This window comes from Dendroctonus ponderosae, unplaced genomic scaffold (assembly GCF_020466585.1).
Source record: "Dendroctonus ponderosae isolate FM_Combo_2020 unplaced genomic scaffold, Dpon_F_20191213v2 Dpon_F_20191213_10, whole genome shotgun sequence".
In the NCBI taxonomy this organism is placed as follows: domain Eukaryota; kingdom Metazoa; phylum Arthropoda; class Insecta; order Coleoptera; family Curculionidae; genus Dendroctonus; species Dendroctonus ponderosae.
The window spans coordinates 1,624,564-1,626,166 of record NW_026017111.1 but is presented as its reverse complement, the minus strand read 5'-3'; the positions used below and the strand labels follow the sequence as shown (position 1 = coordinate 1,626,166).

General features: G+C 50.4%; 1 protein-coding gene across 1 annotated transcript in view; it reads right to left on the bottom strand.

Moving 5' to 3' along the window:
- The window catches only part of LOC109542661 (eyes absent homolog 2), a 24,390-nt gene that overhangs the window by 4,132 nt on the left and 18,655 nt on the right, over nucleotides 1–1,603 (bottom strand). The window contains exons 4-7 of the mRNA XM_048662282.1: nucleotides 1,226–1,400; nucleotides 578–717; nucleotides 388–521; nucleotides 12–177 (exon numbers count right to left, since the gene is read on the bottom strand). Coding sequence (XP_048518239.1) covers nucleotides 12–177; nucleotides 388–521; nucleotides 578–717; nucleotides 1,226–1,400 — 615 coding nt within the window. The remainder of the gene's footprint in view (nucleotides 1–11; nucleotides 178–387; nucleotides 522–577; nucleotides 718–1,225; nucleotides 1,401–1,603) is intronic.

The window sequence follows — 1,603 nt, the reverse complement described above, 5'->3', positions numbered from 1 at the left end:
TTATAGCCTACCTGAAAGGGTTCCTGTAGCCAGTTGGTAAGTGGAGGTGCTGATACTGCCACTAGAGCTGGGCGAACTTACAAAGGGCGAGTACGACTGGGCTGCGTAGTAACTTCCAGGATATTGCGATGTCTGTGAGTCCGTGTAGGTTGAGCTGTAGGGACTGTAGTCCACGCCCTGCAAACGGCGCTTGATGAATCAGTCGTTCGGCAACCCGGATTCCCGTGTAATCCGCTCAAAATTCAACTAAACTTGAGCCTTTAAACATCTGAGGAGCTGTCGGGGTTGTTGAAACTTGAACGCCACGTATCGGTGGCGATCAGTAGATTTCAAGCGATGTTGTTGATTGCACGATGCGGTAAATTGATCGCAGTTTGAACCTCTTACCTGAGCAAACCCCTGAGAAAAGCCGGTAGCTGCGCTGCTCGATCCGTAGCTGGCGTACGAGGAATACTGGCCGGATTGGGCAGTGGCGGCACCAAAGGCACTGGCCGGCGACCCATACGGGGCGGCTATGTACCCTGCACAATCCCAAACTGAATAAAACTTGCCAACAACTGTTTGTGTTGCACCCTACCTGAAGCCTTGCAGGAAGGATTCAGCCCTCGTGACGGTCCCAGCGACGAGTAGGGATACGACGAGGTGCCGTAGAAGGGACTGGATGACGTCGAGCTCATGTAGGAGGAGGTGCCCGAACTGCCATACGCTTGGTGCATACTGGAAAAGCGCAGAAAGGTCCAGTCTACCATTGAGACTCATGGATCCGACCAGGTGTTGATCGGCTCCTGTTTACGTTATTATATCCACCCCGTCCAATTCCGAAGCGGAAAAGTTAAACAACACTCGGGAAGTGGGCGCGCTTTTATTTCCTCGTTAAAAATCCGAAACATCAACATCATCAGTGGCCGACTTGCCTTTTCAAACATGCGACGCCGTTAATTATCTCTTTTTTAACCGGGGAAATGTAAACAGGCCTTTAGTTGCGTAAACACGCACATCTGGTCCTTCTATCCGAAATGGTGGCATTTGAGAGAGCGAGCTCTGTAGCAGGTGGCCATGAAGGTGTCTAAATTTAGGGCGAGGGGTTTAATGATGCCTGGGCACTTATTAGGTGATTATTTCGAGTCGAAGTATTAAGTGCCACTTCAGAGACGGTTTTCTTTTCGATTGACTTTTCGCGGCTCCGCCCCCCATATCCCCACCCCACCGGATTCTAGCGCCTTACCTATTGTAATATTGATAGGCTTGTGGATAGTCCTTGTCGTAGGCGGCGGCGCCAATGTCGGCCGGCGACGCCCCATAGAACGGCGCCGTCGCCGTCACAACATCATGGTGGGCAGTCAGGGCGGCGGCGACGTCCGAATCCGCCAGTCCTGGCGACTTGATCTCCGACTTCACCCCTAACAGGAACAATTGTTATTTGCCTAACCAAAAAATGCCTCAAACTTCTGACACTGACGGCCATTTGCACCAGTGAACCTAACCCAGATAGCATTTGATATTCTATAAATATCCCAGAATGTTCAAAAAATATACAGAACATTGCGGGAATATCCTGGGAATATACATAGGTGAACATTCCTAACATGAATGTTCGTGGAAT